The sequence below is a fragment of the Pleuronectes platessa genome, chromosome 6 (genome assembly GCF_947347685.1).
Source record: "Pleuronectes platessa chromosome 6, fPlePla1.1, whole genome shotgun sequence".
In the NCBI taxonomy this organism is placed as follows: Eukaryota; Metazoa; Chordata; class Actinopteri; order Pleuronectiformes; family Pleuronectidae; genus Pleuronectes; species Pleuronectes platessa.
In genome coordinates, this window is record NC_070631.1 from 9,814,492 (window position 1) to 9,831,072 (window position 16,581).

General features: G+C 42.9%; 1 protein-coding gene across 2 annotated transcripts in view; it reads right to left on the minus strand.

Moving 5' to 3' along the window:
* Nucleotides 1-4,126: 4,126 nt before the first annotated feature.
* The window catches only part of b4galt5 (UDP-Gal:betaGlcNAc beta 1,4- galactosyltransferase, polypeptide 5), a 31,367-nt gene continuing 18,912 nt past the window's right edge, over nucleotides 4,127-16,581 (minus strand). For both annotated transcript variants that reach the window (XM_053424387.1, XM_053424388.1), the window contains exons 2-9: nucleotides 13,879-13,998; nucleotides 13,535-13,648; nucleotides 12,315-12,442; nucleotides 10,482-10,598; nucleotides 10,126-10,313; nucleotides 9,921-10,043; nucleotides 9,519-9,620; nucleotides 4,127-8,865 (exon numbers count right to left, since the gene is read on the minus strand). In XM_053424387.1, coding sequence (XP_053280362.1) covers nucleotides 8,718-8,865; nucleotides 9,519-9,620; nucleotides 9,921-10,043; nucleotides 10,126-10,313; nucleotides 10,482-10,598; nucleotides 12,315-12,442; nucleotides 13,535-13,648; nucleotides 13,879-13,998 — 1,040 coding nt within the window. In that variant the 3' untranslated portion in view covers nucleotides 4,127-8,717. The remainder of the gene's footprint in view (nucleotides 8,866-9,518; nucleotides 9,621-9,920; nucleotides 10,044-10,125; nucleotides 10,314-10,481; nucleotides 10,599-12,314; nucleotides 12,443-13,534; nucleotides 13,649-13,878; nucleotides 13,999-16,581) is intronic.

Consider the following 16,581-nt stretch of genomic DNA (forward strand, 5'->3'; position numbering starts at 1 on the left):
TGGAGTTTATTGTGGAAAGAGTTATTATTGTTTATCAGCAATCGCACATTTCTTTGTGTTTTTTTTTTTTTTTTTTTTTTTAAAGGTGGGTGCCAACAAAAAACAATAGATAGAAAAAGAAAGAAAATGTTAATCACAAACAAAAACAATCTAGATATGGTCAATCGGTTATCAAATATTGAGATCAATTTGAAATGAATAAAAAAATAACCACTCAAAATAACTCAAAATACAATTACCAATACCATCATCAATGATGAACTGGGAAGTGCCAAGCAGGATGGTGATATGTTGTCATCTGTGTTTGTTTGTTAGTCAGTCAATGGGCGACAGACTAACCTGAAACTTGTAGGAGGAACAACTTACATTTTCGTGCAGGATCCAGGATCCAAATGAAAATCCAGATCTGGTGATTTTAAATGTGGTTTTATACAGGGACTGTTGGACCTTGGTATGTGCTCTCTGAGGGGCCCTCGTGTTACAAATGTAATCTGAAGGATTACAGAATTGGGTCAAATACCAGAGCCACTATTATGTGTACAGGTAGAGTATATCAACATCCTATAGAGGCAGTGATCGAAGATGTCAGACGTGTTGGCCAAGTGATTTATCCCCATGTTTCCTCTCTAGTCTTATTTTTAAATGGATCTTTGAAACGATATTAGGCTATGCTGCGGTTTTAAAGACAAGAAAAAAGACCAAGAAGAACTTCTCTAATGAGTTTTTGAAGGAGGTAAACTTGTCGAGCCTTTGACAGCAAGAAGTTGACGGTCAAAAACTACAACCCAAGTTTCCATGGTGGCATTAACATGAACCACTGTTTCTCTCAAAATCAATATCACAGAACCAGGAGAGAGAACAGACTTTGAATAATGACTGCGCCTGAAGTCGGGCTGCTCTGTGCTGCAGGATTCACAGAATATCAGCACAGGGTTGAAGACAGCAACATCTACCACTGATTAAATGGCTGTCAGCCTGTAATGGGGACCAGAAATGTAATCATATATTATATACTGCGGCTTCAGGAATGTGAGGTGTGACTGCACCGAGCAAGCGGGTTTTTCCTTCTTTTCCTGTAGAGGCACTCACTATTGTTCAAAACCCCTGACTTCACTAAACTACTCAAACTGAAAGGAAGCTGTGCTCATTTGATAAGAATGTAATTGAAACAGCAGCGGCTCACAAGACTCTGGTCACGTGACCCGGTCAGATGATCCACGGGTCATTCGGTGAAAGTGTTTGTGGACTCAGAGGTTTGGTGAGCCTCGGTGGTAATGAACGAAGCAGAGTGAAACGAACTGAAAACACAACAAGTTGACCTTGCACCACTGACGCAGCGTCAGCAGGTCTTTCTGTACAGCATCAGCACATAGTTTTATATAGACAACATCTCTGGATAACCAGAACGGGATGAAGCATTGGTAGCGTAATGAAAACCACAGGGCCACATATAAATATACCCAGTGGAGAGGGGGAAACCCGGGAGCGGATAGAGAGGGTGGAGGTCACAGATAAAGGCACATATGGATCAGCCTGCATCTGGTTGGAATGATGAGAGATGTAATGAGAAAGAAATGTATTTACAACTGTGCAGTACGGTAAAGATGTGTCGGAGAAACCCCCCCGAGGTGAGACAGTAGATGAGACAGGATGTGACAGTCAGTGTGGGATGCGAAGATGAGCCCGGCTCGCTGGAGAGGGAAGCTCCAGCTGATAGACGGGGATGTGACCCGGAGCCGGGCAAGCAGGAGAGCAAAGGACGGACAGTCAGTGACACAGAGAGACACAGCAGATGTGTTTACAGCCTCCCCGTCCATCGGCCGTGTCCCTGAGTCCTGACGTCAGAGCAGGCAGGAGTCACAACAGAAGACGGCTCAGGTATGCAGCACACACGGAACTCTACAACCCGGCCAAACAGCGTTAATGTAAGTGTAAAGGGCCCGGGGGGGGGGGGGGGGGGGGAATTGACTGGATGCTCTGCTGTCCTCTTTGGAAGCAGCAGCCATACAAAGGACAGGCCTGTTAGTGATCAGGAGAGGACGGAGCACCGCTGTACATATGACCAGAGAGAATACCATCATGGGGGGGGGGGGGGGGGGGACAACGCTTAAACCTGAGAGCAGGACGAGCGGTTATGTAAAACATAGATAGGCCTGTTACAAATTCACGTGACATGCACACAGGAACGCCGCGTCGCTCTACTCCGGGGTCTCGTGTTTTTTTGCACACGCCTGAGACGGCTCATAGTCATGCGTACACACACGCACGCACCAATGCACGTGCACACGCAATATCCCATAAGGCACTGCTGTGCTCTCCCTCTCAAACATCTGATTAAACAAGAAATGAGTGCAGGGCCCCTTGAATGCATGATGTCAGCACATACACTGTTTTATATAGAAGGCACTAAGCTATGCTGGAAAGCTAAAGGCCATGTCTCTCTGTGTTTAGAGGAGGCACGCACACTCTCTCACACACACACACACACTCACACACTCACGGACTCATCAGACACTCACACCGGACATTCACACAGAAAATGCAGCCACACAGAGGAAGTGTGGCTTGGATGAAGAGTGTGCCACCATTCTGCACCACTGAAAGACTCTTCAGCTACTTCCTGATGCAGATTCCAGTTGAGGACCCTCTGAGGGGAGAATCGCTCTGAAACAGACACACAAGCCGCATACAAAGGCAAGGCGCCACAGATGACATCAAAGCCTTTGAGTGGCACATTACTCATGGGGGTGCATGTGGATGAATTAATAACGGATGGGTGTGTGTTGCCTGGCGCGTGTTGTATACACATACCAAGACAGCTCTTGAGATCTTAAGAGCGGCCCACTGTGTGTGTCTGTCAGCTAAGTGACACTGGTGCTATAGAATACCAAAGCCTTGTGTTTCCCAGACTCCATTAAGATGTGGCTACTCCAGCCAGGCTCTGTTCCTCTGCCAAGAACTCTCTCTCTCTCACACACACTCTCTCACCCACTCTAAGACACACACACACACACGTTTTCAATCAGGATAAATTTAGGTATTTTTGCATGTTTCTAAATAAACTCCATCATATGAATTACTGCCATTGCACCTTAAACAACTGTGGGATATGTACATATCTCATCCCTGACACTTAGCATTTCCTTTTTGTTTTTCTGAGAGCATAATTAAATAATCAGCTGTCTCCAACTCGCAGAGAAGCACAGTGAATGTGCCAAATGCCACAGGCCTGTAGCTGCTCTGATTCAAAGCATCTCATTCTGTTCTGTGGACGACGGGCTGGACGGTTCCAACACACATCACCTCTGTCTCGGGATGTGGATGGACACACACACACGCACACACACACACAGACACACACAGACAGTCAGCAGTCAGGAAGAGAGTGGCACCATAAAGAAGAATACCAACATTGAGGAAACTGTAACAGAGATGTGGGGATTTTATTAGCAGCTGTGGATCACAAGAGCCTCGGCCATGCTGTCCGACACACAAACACACACAATAATCCTCTGTTTGGGTGAGAGCATGTTAAGAGGGGATGTGATGCCGTCTATATCCCTGCTCACACTGCAAAACGTCACGCGTTCCTCACACAGGAATTCAGCCCTCAGACTGAGGGAATTCAATCAGCTTTCCTCACGTAGTTCCTTTTGAAGGAGAATTCATGTGATAATAAGAGAGAGAGAGATTTGTAATTTCTGCAGAAAATTCTATTGGAGACTCTCAGCGAATACATAATTGTACCATTATTTCTAGACTTTCGCAATAAAAAAAAGATTGATGGATCTTCATGAAAGAGAAGAAATCAGGCCTATTTAGAGGACTGATATCAATGAGTGTGTAGAACATGGTGCAGCTGGATTGAATTGAAGGGACTGTTAGGCCTTGGAGGAGGTACAAGCCAAAGCAAAGAGGGTAAACTAGATATTTCTTCACAGGAGGCATGCGTGTGTATGATCATGCACACTTAGGAAGTGCAGAAGCTGTTATATGCAGCATAACCACATTTATCTTCCGAAGAATCAAAATAGACCCACTAACCACACAGCAAGGGAAATGCTTGAGCTTAACCAGTGGTTCCCGGAACTGCTTAACAGACAAACGCACACAGAGAGCGATACAGTATGTTTACAAGTTTTATTGGTGTACTTTGACAATAACAATGATGGTATAAAAGAAAATCTCCATCATACAAATTTCAATAATCAAAAGATAATATGCCAATACACAAACAGATCCACGTAAGGCTGACATCAAGTTTTGACAAGTAGCTTCAAATGGCTTCAATTCAAGGAGAGTTTCTCTCCTTACAATCAGAGAGTATAGATTTTTAATTTACCAATCTGCATTCTGTTTTTTCTTTTTAAGTAGTTAGCTTTCATACAAAAAAAAAATCTATGTCGATTTTGGAGTAGATCATGTCGCTGGTTTGGGTGCCTCTGTTTCATTGCATTGTAAGCATATGGTGTTTTTGGCTGACACATCTCTATCCTGCAGTGCTTTCCTTTGACCGTCACCTCACCCCGACTGCCGTCACTATCAAAGAGACTTGACATGCAGAAACAAGGACACTGGATTTCATCTGAAGATTGATGCCAACGTCCTGCTATGATACGTCTCTCCTACCGCTGCAGCATACTAAGTGCGGGGAGGCCTCCGGAATGCGGAACACGTCTGAAATAGTGAGAGGAAATCTAAGATTCATGGGATAAATATATTTTTTATTTTAAAAAAAGAAGGGAAAAAAAGGCTTTTGTGCTGGGAAGCGGTGATGTAAAAACATTGATGTCGCTGTGTAAGCTTCACTAGCACTTAAAAATGGCACCAGATAATTTGCCCCCCGGGCCAAACCCCTCCAAAACTTGTTCTTAACGCTAGCATCTGTAGTGATTTAAGACCTTATAGAATTTCTAAAACAGTACACACAACAATATTTACAATGATCAATATGATGATATGCACTTTTTTCAATTTAAATATTTTTGCTTATAAAAAAAAACACAACTTGAGTGAAAAATAAACACTGCAATAAATTAAGAAGCTTTAAGGCTGCCAGTCTTGTCAGATGCCCCCACAAAAATGGTCCCTTCATTTAAACTGGCACAGAATGGATCAGAGCAGGTGAGATTATGGTACAATGAAGAATGGGTTGACAGCAGCAGGCCTGGTCTTGTTCTAGACTGAGATCACATACATGGTATATGTAACAGGAACAAGACTAGCCAGGATGCTAACAATATTTCCTGTGTTTAATAAAAAGCATGAGGCTGATTTGCTCCTGTTAATACGCCATCTAGTGGGCAAAGCTGTCCAGCAGTCGGAGAAAACCCTCCCATTTTAGGACATGGTGTGATTAAGCTGCTCATTCTACATTATGGAGTATAGAGCTCAATACTGACTCTACAAGAATATCTACTGTACGTCATCCAGAGGGCCTCCTGATATCGAGAGGTCCCTCTGCGCCTGAATCTTCACCTGAATACTCAAACTAAAACCATTTGGCTTTTCCGCTATACGTCCATCGAGCTTTTAATTTAAAGCAATGAAAACAAAAAGGTAGTATACAATGTAATCATGTTGGTGTCAAGAACTAGAAAATAAACCTGCAAGTTCTGTGAGAACCAGGCCATAGATCATTTTCTTATCAGTGCTGGAAAAACAAAAAAATAAAAATAAAAAACTAACTCAAACTCCAGATGGAGGACAGGTTTAGCCATTTCACTCAAACACACATGGAAAAGAAAACTAAACACACACGCTGCCACTGTCCTTGAATTCCACTGGGCGCCTCCCGGCTGACTGGCGAGGAGGTAAACGCGTGCCTCTGCTTGTGGCAACAAATACACATATTAGCTTCACCTGGCAGGATGAGAAGGCATCAGGATTAACGCATGTTTTGATGTAAAGACACAGAACATCTATGCCACTTCAGAGTAGATTGGAATCAAATGCAAAAGCCGTAAAAGCTGCAAGGCTGCTCTGCCTGTGGATACTAGTCTTTATGTCAGGGTTGGTTCCAGTAAGCACGTAGAGAGAGACTCCGCTTCAACAAGAGCTCTGGAAGGTCAGCACCATTGATTATCAATTAGAATAAAGGCGGCGCCCAGTGAAAGACAGTGACCACTAGCATTTTCTGATTAGGCGTCTTTCTCTTCCTGTGGTTGTCACACAAAATGGCCTCCTCCAACGCGTCTGTTCAGCAGATTAATACACACCGTTCCGTTTCACCGAAAACCAGCCCCCACCCCCCCTCCATCATATCTGAGGAGAGGGAAACCCGTGCGTCTGAATGAAACGCAGCAGTTCCCAGTTTACACAGACCCGAACCTCACGATCCCACATATACACATTACTACAGGTTTCAGTGCATCTAACACTGTCATACAGTATGTCACCTACTAAATCATCACATCAATCGAAAGAAAAAAAATTAAAACTGAACAATTCCAGAAAATAATCCATAAAAGATCAAATAAATAAAAAGAGGTCCAGCCTCTTTGCTTTCTTTTCTTTTTTTTTTCACTGTGGGAACACAACAGTTTGTCAAACACCCACATTTCCCCCAAATTGATACATCTTAAGAAATGCATACAAGGCGATTTGTGTGAAATGAAGTAGCTGCATGACTAGGACAGCCAGTGAGGAAAGAGTGTCTGTATGTGTGTATATGTACGTGTGTTGTATTTTTCTTTTTTTTTCTTTCAAGGAACTACGTGTACAGTATTGGGATATTCTACTTGAAATCAACACTGTCAAACACAGAAATCAGGGAGGAAAACGTTAGCAATGGCTGAAAACTGCCATAGCGTTGTCAGTCAGTGCACAGTTAGGTTTCATGCCATGCGACAAAAACTCTGCTGAGGCCGCCACTACCTTGAGTCTGATTCACAAAACATGCCTACAAGCTACCAGGGATAATCAGTGGTTTATCACCTGATGTCTCAGAGAAGCGTTGAGCTCTGCTTTTTTTACTCCCCATTTCCAAGTCACGATAAGGAAGTGCCAGTAAAAGAACCAGACAAAGGCAGCCATAGATACATTACTGAAGAGATTTCACAGCACCAACAGTGAAGGAGGGCTGGCTGACGTCATATACAAACACAAGATAATCTGAAAAATAACAAAGAAAAAAGCTTCTGTAAACACCAGTGACAGTGACAGCAATCAAGTATTTTCTACCTCCGATCCTCTTCTGTAAAAATGAAGGTGAGTAAACATCGAGGATGTTGGAACTAAAGTAAAGAAAGAAGGCGACAGTTTATCTTTCCCTGGCCTGGACTTCCACCACGCACACACATGTGAGGTCTGGAGTCAAGTCGATCACAGTTTCAAGGGTGAAGACTGGTGGAGGTCACCCTGAAGACCTCGCACTGACAACAGACTACACACAGGCCATTTGCATAGCTCTCCCTCACTTTTAATCTCTCACACACACACACATACACATACACATGGTACTGAAAAGGGTGGCATGTTTGCTTAGGCAAAGGTGTGTTGAATGTGAAGTTTGCATACACAGTCACTCGTTCTCTGTAGTGAGGGAATGCTAGCACCCGTGCTATTGCATCTGTATAGTGAGGAAGTCTGCTGTCTGCTATTACAGCTTATTGCTAACAGGATGAGCATTGCTTTCCTACATACAGCCACTTCCAGGCAGCCAGAACATCCAACGCAACTATGCAAACACAAACATCACAGTCTGTAAATGGTATTTTCACAAGACAAACTATAGTTTTTAAGAGATGATTAATTAGGAATTAATGTTCTCCAAACTTAGGATAAATTATTTTACAAACAGTATATATATATATATATATATATATATATATATACAAACACACATACATATATATATATATATATATATATATATATATATATATATATATATATATATATATATATATACATATATATACATATATACACATACACACACACACACACACATATATATGTGTATATATATATATATACACACACATATATATATATACCTAAATATATATTTTTTTATAAATGAATGAAAGCACTCACTCTTTATATATTTTCTCTTGCTCTCTTCAGTTGTAGATTTGGCATACCTTCTGCAGAACCAGCTGCAGGAATCAACGCAGTTGAAGTAGCTATGTGGTTAGAAGGTCTGGAGTGTGTGTGTGTGAGTGTGTGAGCGTGTGTGCGAATGTTTTCAACGTTTTCACAGGTTTACTGCAGTTGTGTAAAATAAGAAGTGCAAGAGCAAAGTAAAAATCAAAGCCTCAGGGAGCGTGTCAGCGCATGCAAATCAAACTGTTTGTGTGCGTGCGCATGCACTTGAATGAGCGTGTGTATCATGGCCTTTTGTAATAAACGAGCACAAGAGTGAAGGGCCGACCTCAACGTTAACCGTCTGAATCAGAAAATGAACGGATGAATGATTGAATGGATGCTGAAGGCCAAAATGGTGCAAAAGGCATGTGGAGAGAGAAGACTAGATAAGCCCAGATGAGAGGAGTGATGGACTGTAGCGCAGCATTTAATCCTTATTTTTCTATTATGATTTATCCAACATACTTATTTAAGTCTTCTTTTTTTTTTTTTGCATACAAACAAAAGAAAGAAAGCAAAGTATCAGTCAACCAAAAAGTCATAAGCAGTACTGCAACTGGTGATATATGGCTGATGTCCCAGAGGACTTTGATTCCCATGTGGTCTGCAGTCCAGCTGTGCCTACGTCAGTAGACGGCTACGGGTGCAAGCTTTCTGCTCAAGCTGACTGTGATGTTGGTGTAGAGAGGCCTCCTGGACAACAAGGGGGAGTAGTTTAGGTTGTTAAGACCATCCACTTTCTGTCTCTCCTTTGAGTGGCGTAGTAGACTGTACCTGAGGAGAGGAGAGGAGAGGTTTCACCTTGTTTCAATCATGAGTAATGAGTAATTCATAGTGCAAGTTACATAAGTCACATCAATTAGCAAACTCATTTATGAAGGATTAGGAATGAATATGAAGAGGAACAGGTTTAATTATCCCACATAGTGTCTAGATTGATGAGAACATTGCTCTCTGTGGTTTGGACAGAAAGCGACACCTGCATATTTTTTACTTGGGAGTGATTCATCAGCAGATAACCCTCTCAGTAGGACTTTATCATCATGAGCATTTTAAATAAGAACTACCAGAGAAAATCTGTTTTTTAGAAATTATATGCATTTTCTTTGGCTCTGCCTCTGAATAAAGAAACATTTATTATTAGGGCTGTTTATAAAGAGACATTTTACTCTTAGGGCTGTTTTAAGTAACTTAGAATTTGAGCAGAGAGCAGAAGGGGCGATGATCGGAATTCAGCCCTGATGCGTACAAACATATCACATGCAAAGTCTTTAAAAGAGTGGAAATTCTCTCAAGGTTGCTGCTTTTCATGTGACTGGCTTACATCACATGAGGCTAAGCCACATTCCAATTATCAGCCTCCACATTTAACCAAAGGGTGGGTGTGTGTTTGCGTGGGAATGAGCTGTGCGTGCATGCAAACTAACCTTCCCAGGAACTGGACTTCCCCGCGATGGTGGTGTGGAATGGACATGTAGCGTCCCTGCTCTCCCCGCGGTCTACTCACTGTGAAATTGGCAAACTGCACCCTGCACATACAAATTTAAAGGTCATTAATGCATAATAAATAGACAGGCGGTATTGTTTTCACAGGAACTGAATGATTATGACACTGAAGAAGGACATGGCAGAGAGACAGAGGAAGGCTCAAAGTAAATACACACTAAAGGGATCATTAGGCTAAATAAAGACACATGTTGAGAGCCCCCATGGGTGAGTACAGCTGCCTGTGAGCTGCGTCAGTGGGGGCCGGCGAAACTGCTGTTTCTTAAAGGAGTTGAAATAGAGAAGGAAAAAAAAATAATACAAAATACAAAAGCTTCCCTCACCTATTCCAGAGGTCATCGTCCTCTCCTCCCCAGCCCCAGAACGCATTAGGAAATCCATTAATCTTCTTGAGCTGCTTTGACGTCATGCCACTGACACCGCCGAAGAACTCATTATATGGAAGCCTTGGAGGGACAATTACACTTATTATATTCATGTTAAGGAAGGAACACATTCACTAGACGTGGTCACAGAATCCAGACTCACATGTAAGAGTACTTGTCGAGTTTGACCGCAAAGTGACGGGGCATGCCTGTGCAGCCGTAGTAGTTCCTGTCGTTCTCCATGAGGTGGTCCACGTCGTGGAAGACGAGACAGTCCCAGTCCAGGTCCTTCATAGCCTCCTTGAAGCCCACGTTGAACAACATGGCTCGGTTAAAAGGCTCAGTGCCCCCCTAAAGAAAAAATATATCAAAGAGATGATTTCGTATTATAGCAATTCCTGTTTTTGACGGTAGCTATGTTCAATCATTTCAAACTGCGAGTATCTACTGCAGACCTGACAAAGTGTCAGGAATCACACGGATAGATGTTAAACCCTGCAAATAAATGTATGTGTATACCTGCTCTACGACATAAAAGGCGAACTGGAGTCTCTGTTTCTGCAGCACTGGCACCAGGTGTCTCAGGAGGATTGGTAAGTGTTCGTGTCTGTTTCTAAATGGGACGAGGATTGCCACCTGGAAACACAGAATGGAGGAAGATGCAATATATATATAAATATAACAAAAATCGACAGGAAAATCTGGTAGATAGCACGGCAGCGAGATGTGTGACACAACAATGCAGGCATCCTGTTCGTCCATATTCACCCTATTACAGAGACTTTAAACCTGAACGGCGGGGCAGAAAAAAGGTGCAACGTTCCCATCTTGAACATGCAGTGTAAAAGGGGCTTTAAGTAAACTGGAATGTTTGTGCACAGTGTTCCATTATTTTCCAGAAAACTAAAATGTCTATGAAAGGAGTTCATTTTTCCTTATAGACTGTATGCGTTCATTTTTACATGTGGCTGTCAGCTAGAAGAAAGTCATATTCCTGTTATGCAGCATAGGTTACAAAGTTAAAAAGCTGGTATGAGCAAAAGTATGACTTTGGCATATTCTGTACTTGAAAATAGGGACATATGTTCGACGTGCAGTCACTATATGTGCACCTCATCTCTTTGACATTATGTTTCTAGTCTTACATTACAGGGAAGTTCAAAAACAATGTGTAACAACCCCAGTTTAAGTTTGATACGATCAAAGTCCTTTGCTTCAACTATCCGGTGAACCCTGGTCCTCACTCTGACTCGCCATCTGTCCTCTGCATAATTCCCGGTCAGTAGGACTAGATGCCGTCTGAGGTCGGGGCTCTTTGCACTTTCCCTCGAATCACTAGCTCAAATGAACCAGTCTACTGCTGGTTCAGTTCAGTATTCCAGAGTAAAAGTGTGAAGATATCAGCTGCTGCACATTAGTTTGTGGAGCTCAAGATAATGATCTAATGGCTACTCTCAGTAACAGCTTTTTTTGTGCCCCTTTTTAGTTGTAGGTGTCTTGGGGAAAACTTTCCAATGTACTGTTGTTGGGGTTAGTGAGGATGACACTTCATGTAGAAAATGAGGTAAATCATACTGCCCCTGCTTTCATGTCATGTTCAGCTTATGTTGAAACTGTTTCAGGGATGTGCTGATTCAACCTTACAGTCATTTGAAGGATGTAGGTTGATGTGCTGTTGAACTGCAGAGGGGGGTTTCTGTTGATATGAATAGGGTTGACAAAACAACTCATTTACCTGTCACTAATACACAACACAATTCAACAACTGCAGCCGCCAAAACAAACCACAGAATTAAATTATGATTTTACATATAATAACAAACGATGTGACTGAACCCGACCAGAGCCATAACATTTTGTCTAGACTTGGCCCTACTCAATCAGGTCCCTATGGTGGAAATATCAGTCAAGGGCAATTAATATCCAGTGTCTTGCCCAAGAACACTTTTCAGCATGCGGACTGGAGAAGCCGGGGATTGAACCACTGACCCTCTGGTTTGTGGATGACCTGCTCTACTTCCAGGCTCTGCCATTTCAGATGCAGATGACTGACCAAACTGATTTAATGCTCCCTATAAACATTTTACAAGTCTCAGAAGTGTACGAGAGCACACACCTTTTCTCAAAAAGACGCTTACAAAGAGGTCTATAGTGTTTGTGGTAAAAAGGAAACTGATGACGGTGTCTGTGTGAAATCATGTGACCCCAGCAGCAGAACTAATACATCATTTCCTGCCCCTGTCTCCCTCATGCGGAGGATTTGCTGCTGTTGTGAATGTGTCTCCTTCCCAGTGCTGTTCATGTGTGAAAGGAAACCTGCGGATAAACACTGAAACCAGTTCTCCAACTTACCTTCCAGCGAGGTAAACAATCGTGGGGCTTCCAGTAGCCTCCTGGGGCAATGCTTGGCTCCTTCTCTAGCAAGTATCTCTCCACCTCCTCCAGCGACACCTCACTCATGTTCACCTGCAACCTGCCCTCTGTGTGTGTGCGTGTGTGTGTTGAGATGAAATAATGAAAAAGAGAAAGATCAAAAAATGAAAGAAGATAAGGAAAATGGAAAGGAAAGAGATATGGAAATGGAGGGAGGGAGGGGATGAAAAAAAAAACGCTTGTTAAAGCCTATAACAGTCGAGCGATCTGGAACATAAATGCTGGGTAAAGCAATTCTGTGCTATTACAACATATTTGCATGCATCATCAATCACAGCTGAAATAAAACCCAAGCTTAGAACCATTTCACTACTCATTATTAGGACAAATATGTACAGAGGCACAATGGACATCCCCTCGAGGGAACATTTAACATGGGCCAAGGAAACGGAAGAGTCACTGTTTAATGTGGTTAAAAGATCAACCAAGGAGACAGAGAGATTTCCTTATCTGGTGCTCTCAATTTATGACAGAATCATGCGCCAAGATCAATGCCAAGTAGAGCTGCTCGATTATGGAAAAAATCATAATCACGATTATTTTTGGACAATATCAAAATCACGATTATTCAAACGATTATTAATATGTGCCCTTATTCTGAAGTCTATGCATTATTTTTTTAATTACTTCCGGTGTGTCTTATTCCTCCATGAAACCAGGATATCGGTGCCCGATTATTCAAACCCTTAATGATGGCAACCCTAACACTCTCTGACCGACTGACCGGCGCGGAGAAATGCGGTTCCGGTCTGTCCGGTCTGAACAACCAGGCGGGAGCGCGCTTGAGAATAGCGGTGCGCAGCGCGGCCGCTACATGGTCTGCTGCTGCTCTCCCTGCTTTTCCACTCGCACTGTTTTTTTCACCAACGATCACCACACACACACAACTCACCTCCTTCACTTTACTGCTGCTTGAGAGTGAGTGCCAGTAAGATGGGCTGCTGAATGCTTTGGGGGAAGGAGTGAATTGCGCTCTTTCGAAAAAAATGCCAAATAATCGTTTCAACTCGATTATAGTAGTTTGGAGATCGTTTGACCCCATAATCGTAATCACGATTAGATTTCGATTAATCGAGCAGCCCTAATGCCAAGCATTAAAACTCAACTTTAAATCAAAAACTTTAACGTTGTGTACTTACTCATGGAGGGAAGCCTGGCAGGACAAACCTCAGAGGGGAGGTAGGTGAAGCCCTCAGGGAGGTATGTTGGGGGAGGAGCATCGCTGTCGCTCAAGTTGAAATCGTAGGAATAATCTGCAATCACAAAAAAAAAAAAAAATCATGCATCAATGCTTTGACTTTTTCAACTCTAATCTCTCAAGGGACCATAACTGTACGCATGAACGAGTCACAAAAAACAAGACCAGATGACTCAAGTCCAATTTAAATTGTATCAGTTTCAGAAGCTGATTTGTGCCCTTTTAAGTGCATAAAAGACAACATAAGAGCTACAGGAATCATTTCTAATACACCTATGTTCTTACCTGTGCCATTGACGCTGTATGCCCCTCTCACCACCTGCTCCAGTACCTGTGACCCGATGTATTTCACATTTTCTCTGATCTGGATCCCTCGGGCTTGGACCATGAACACATACTCATTCACTGTGGACAGAAGGGATGGAAGAAGAGAAAAGTTAGTTTCAGACAGTGCACACATTTTACAGTCCGACTATAGATTATTTTGTGACACGAGTCGAACATTTCTCTACACACAAAATAAACAACCAAAGTATTTGTAGGTGTTTTAGGTCCAGACAACATTTGGACTGATCCCCGCTAACAGCGCATACAGATACATCTAGACGTCGAGAGCTGATGCATCTGGATCATTTCGAACCCTCACCTTTGCAAAATCATATTTATAGAGACTACTCATGAGCATAATCATGACCCCCCCCCGTCAAAACACACTCTTCCACTTGATCTGGCCCAAACTGATTATCTGCCTTGGTGGTGGTGGTGGGGGGGGGGGGGGGGGGGGGGGGGATTTCCGGTGATTTCCGAGCCACACATTACGGGTCATTCATTGCAAAGGAGCCAACTACTGGAATGTTAATCTATAATGATGGGGGAGATGAGAGCAGGAGGATATAGACTGAGATAACCAACGTGAAATGATTGGGCGCTTTCCTCCTTGTGTGCAAGAAAATTGAATTATTATTCTTATCTGAGCATCTTTTATGTACTCTTAGTCACAGATTTAAAAAATTGATTCAGTTATCTGGTACAGGTATTAAAAAAAAAAAGGAGGCACGCAGTAGAGTGCAGGCCTCTTCCAAGGCCAGACCGTTGTGTTCTTCCCTGATCAAGTTTCATGAAAATCCTTTCAGTTGTTTCTGTGTAATCTTGCTCACAAAATATCAAACATACAAACCAACCGAGAATAAAACTGACAGTTTTAGAAATCTCTTATTGCTGCTGTTTAGTAGATTAGCATGATGGTTTCTATTGGTAAGTTTACCAGAGAAACTGAGTACCATTTCCACTCGGTGTGTGCTGACCTAAATAAGTAAAACAAAAGGTCAACCGGGCAAACAGAAGTTCCGTGGAACAGAGGAAAGAGGAAATGTGGTCTAACTGACCCGATTTCTTCAGCACAACTCACTCAGCTCTGCGCTTTAGGGTGATTATATATGCACAATAAACAACTGTGTGCTGCTGAATTACTGGAGAAGTGACTCACACTAGGTTCTGGTGCCAAAACACGACACAGACAGTTTACCCACAAGTCCTGGACCAACCTCCAGGATCATTTACTTCTCCTGTTTCTTTGTTTGGAGAAGCAGTCGAGCACAATGCAGCCAAACTGTGGGTTACAGCCTCAGGGAATCTATATCCAACTCTCCGGCCATGGATCTAATCAACATTCTTCTTAAAGCAATGCCAGAATAATCCACACCCTTCCAGCAAGCCAGTGCTTGCAGATGTGTGTCTCTGCTTCGTGTGTAATAATGCTGCGCTAGAAATCCACAGGAAGTGATTTGCCATTAGTAATTGTATTACAGTCTCCATCACATTCATCTTGTTTTATACAAACTGCCTCGCTTGCAGGACTAGAGACTTGTGGCGGAGCAGTAACTGAAATCAATGTTCTCATTTTACCTCTGTAACACGCAAATATTACTGTGGAGCTGGAGCAAATCTACGCTGGGTAGAAACAACAAAAAGAAAAGAAAGAATACAGGGTAGATCCTGTTCTCCCTCTCTTGCTGTAGGATGCAAAAGTGGATCGGCACACACACACGCACACGCGCGCACACGCACACACGCACAGATGCTCACACACGCTCTTTCACTGATGCCTTTCTGAGGCATCATATGATGAGATTATGCTGGGAGGCTTCTGGAGTGTGATCAAGTCCTGCAGGCAACAACATATTTTTACATGTTGGTATCTCGTGCCTGCCAGGAGACACAAAATGGAGTAGATGGAATGGAATCATGGGTATATATGTACTTATGGTCTGTTTCAGAGCAAAGGAAACTGGAATCTCTTCCTTGAAACATTTGTGTGTCTCTTTCTGAAAACGTCACTTGCTAGGTCCTTCAAACGACAGCTCGTCTTAATGCCCAGAGATGGAGAATATAAATAAACACTTCTACTGTACACAGACCAGGAGGCACACAGCTCCTCTCTCATCAAACAAGCACTCTATAGACTGGAGTAATGGTGAGTGCTGAGGTATTCATGGCTACAAACTGTGACAAATGCAATTAGACACGAGAGAGCTGCAGTTTAGAGGAAGCTAACGTGGCAGATCCGACACTAGGCCATAAGCAGCGCACATACAGGCATATGAGGGGGCACACGGAGACATAAAACACACAGAACATTCTGACGCGTTACTGGCAAGGGACGTTGCATTCATACGCAAGCACATGATACACAAAACTGCTTTTCATCCCATTAGAAACCCCCACTGTAACCCGTGAAGCATGACTAGAGACCTTGAACGACCTTGCACTCTATAGCTCTCAAGGAGCAGGCTGTCCGCATGCCAAGCCTGGCCCACCTCTCCCCACCTCCCTCTTTTATAGTTATCTGTACTTCCCTCTATCTCTCCTCTTCATCCCCCTGTGCTGCTGTCTCTGTGTAATGTGGTTTTGTATCACTAACTGTCAGGTCCATTTGCTCCAATTGTTTAAGTAAATAATCTGAACGATGTATTGCAGGCTTAAGGGGAC